General features: G+C 38.8%; 1 protein-coding gene across 1 annotated transcript in view; it reads right to left on the bottom strand.

The window, feature by feature from the left end:
* LOC106874956 (unconventional myosin heavy chain 6) overlaps nucleotides 1–2,328 on the bottom strand; it is a 31,014-nt gene that overhangs the window by 26,099 nt on the left and 2,587 nt on the right. The window contains exon 3 of the mRNA XM_052968458.1: nucleotides 376–499. Within this exon, the coding sequence (XP_052824418.1) occupies nucleotides 376–499 (124 nt within the window). The remainder of the gene's footprint in view (nucleotides 1–375; nucleotides 500–2,328) is intronic.

Raw genomic sequence — 2,328 nt, 5'->3', positions numbered from 1 at the left:
TGTATATATATATATATATATATATATATATATGTATGTATGTATGTATGTATGTATGTATGTATGTATGTATGTATGTATGTATGTATGTATGTATAACACTTGTATGCGTATGATAATTTAAAGTAAAACTGCGTGCGCATTTCTAGCATTATGAATCCTAAATCTTGTCGATGTTAATGTCCGGCCTGTCTTATAAACTAAAATCATTATTGCATCATACAAAATACGTGTTTATGTATAGAATTAATATAACTCGCATAAAACTTACCTTATTGACTTTTTCTTCCAAACTGCAGTTCTTCTGATTTCTTTTATATATGATTTTCTTTAAGATATGTTTCGAGATCTCGGTCTTTCCAGCACCTGACTCACCGCTGATAAGGATACCCTGGTTTTTATCTCCTTCCAGCATGTTTTGATAAGCATTCTCAGCCAGCTGGTACACATGTGGCTGTAGATCTTCATCTTCGATGTTGTCATGGTATTTTTCCAGATGCTGAAAATATTTAATTTTACTGTTAGTTATGAAAGTCTTTATGGCGAAAATGACATTTTGCTATGTTTTTCTAAATGAATGTCAATACGTTTTAAATTTATATATATATATATGTATATAGGAAGTTAAATATTATGGCCGGTCTTAGTGGGAACATTGGTGTTGCACCTATAGAGAGCTTAGCAGTATAGGCTACTCGTGAGACTCAAGTGGCTGAAGGTGCATAACCTCACTACAACTGGAGGAAGCAATGCGTCACGGTCAGCAGGGGAGACGGGTTTATTCCTTTTTACATAGGGTCCGGCCGAGGTGATATTCGAAGTAGCTGCGGTGGGCCTATTCAACGAATGGGGAATTCCAAGTTTGTAGTACGAAACGCTTTAGATGAGAGCGTTGTTTAAGAATAATGTATATATATATAAAGATATATACATATTCGGTCACACGTGCATATCGATGTTTTTAATATAATATACATATACGCGCACATATACTCTACGAAACATAGGCAGTCCTTAACAGGGTACTCTGATTTATCCACCGAGAAACGTTACCAGAGCCTAGCAACTTACTGTTAGCTCAGATACCACATAACGACCGTTGCGGATAGCTGTGTAGAAGAACGACCGTACGAACCAAAGGAGATGAGGACGAACGGGAGAATGCTCCTTTAAACGCGTCGCACGGTCGAACACAAATCATGTTATAGGACGTATGAAGGCTCGCAATGTGAGATGCGAGCGAGTGCCAGTAAAGTAATGAGAGAGAGAGTGACAGACAACCGTTAGATATATATATAGAGAGAGAGAGTAGTTTTATTAGCATAGTGAACAGTGTGTCTGTGTGTGCGTGCATGCAATATAAACAATAACACGATATATAAGACAGGCCTTCTTGTACAAGATTATGTATACAACAATATGTGTGTGTGTGTGTGTGTGTGTGAGAAATGCAGAGCATAGAATAAGTGTCTGTAACAATGAATATAAGAGTCCTAAACACAGAGTTAGAGAAATACCAGTTCGTATAAGAGTTTCACAATAGTTAGAATATTCGTACGCAAGAAGTTGTGGCCGAAATAGCAGAGCTGTGGTGTCACATGTGTGTGAAACTGAGCGTCGATGCTGGAGACCGGTTACTTGGTACAGAAGATTCTCGCAGGTTGTTCTAGCTGTTAACTTCGTGGTGGAAACAATCTACTCAAACAGTGTCGAGATGAAACCGCTGTTGTTGTTGGTGCGTGTACTCTGGTGGTGGTGCTGGTGGCGACGACATTGTGGTAGACAGTAGATCGGTCGTGTTGACGTCGTCGTTGGAAACTTGCTGGCGCTGTATTCTGTGTGTGGTCTACGACCAGACCTGAAAAGGTCTGTGGCCGCGACAAACTGGCGTAGTTGGAGCAGGCTTATTTATAGATGAAATAGGGCTCACCGGAAACGCAGAAAAACTCTCTCTCACGTGACCTTATCTGAAGGCCATGATTGGATAGTATGCACCCTGGCGCGAAACAGAACTGGTGATAAATGCCGCGCAAATAAGAACCAATCAGGGTGAGGGAAACAAGGGTCCAAGCGACCGAAAGCTAGATGTTAGCCGATTCGTTATCATTTGTAAATGCATGCCCGAGAGAGAGGTTTCACTACAGCCGGCATCTAAAATCGCCTTGAAAGCAAACATAGTTATAACCAGGATAATATATCCCTTTAAATTCATTTTGATATATATTTATATAAATTTGTACTGTACAGAAATATAACGTAACCCATCAGACCATTAAATTAATATAAAATTGTTTTAATTATAACTGAATATAAAAACAAACATTAATA

The sequence above is a fragment of the Octopus bimaculoides genome, chromosome 6 (assembly GCF_001194135.2).
Source record: "Octopus bimaculoides isolate UCB-OBI-ISO-001 chromosome 6, ASM119413v2, whole genome shotgun sequence".
Taxonomy (NCBI): Eukaryota; Metazoa; Mollusca; class Cephalopoda; order Octopoda; family Octopodidae; genus Octopus; species Octopus bimaculoides.
The sequence above is the reverse complement of the archived record's forward strand: the minus strand, read 5'-3'. Positions and strand labels throughout refer to the sequence as shown.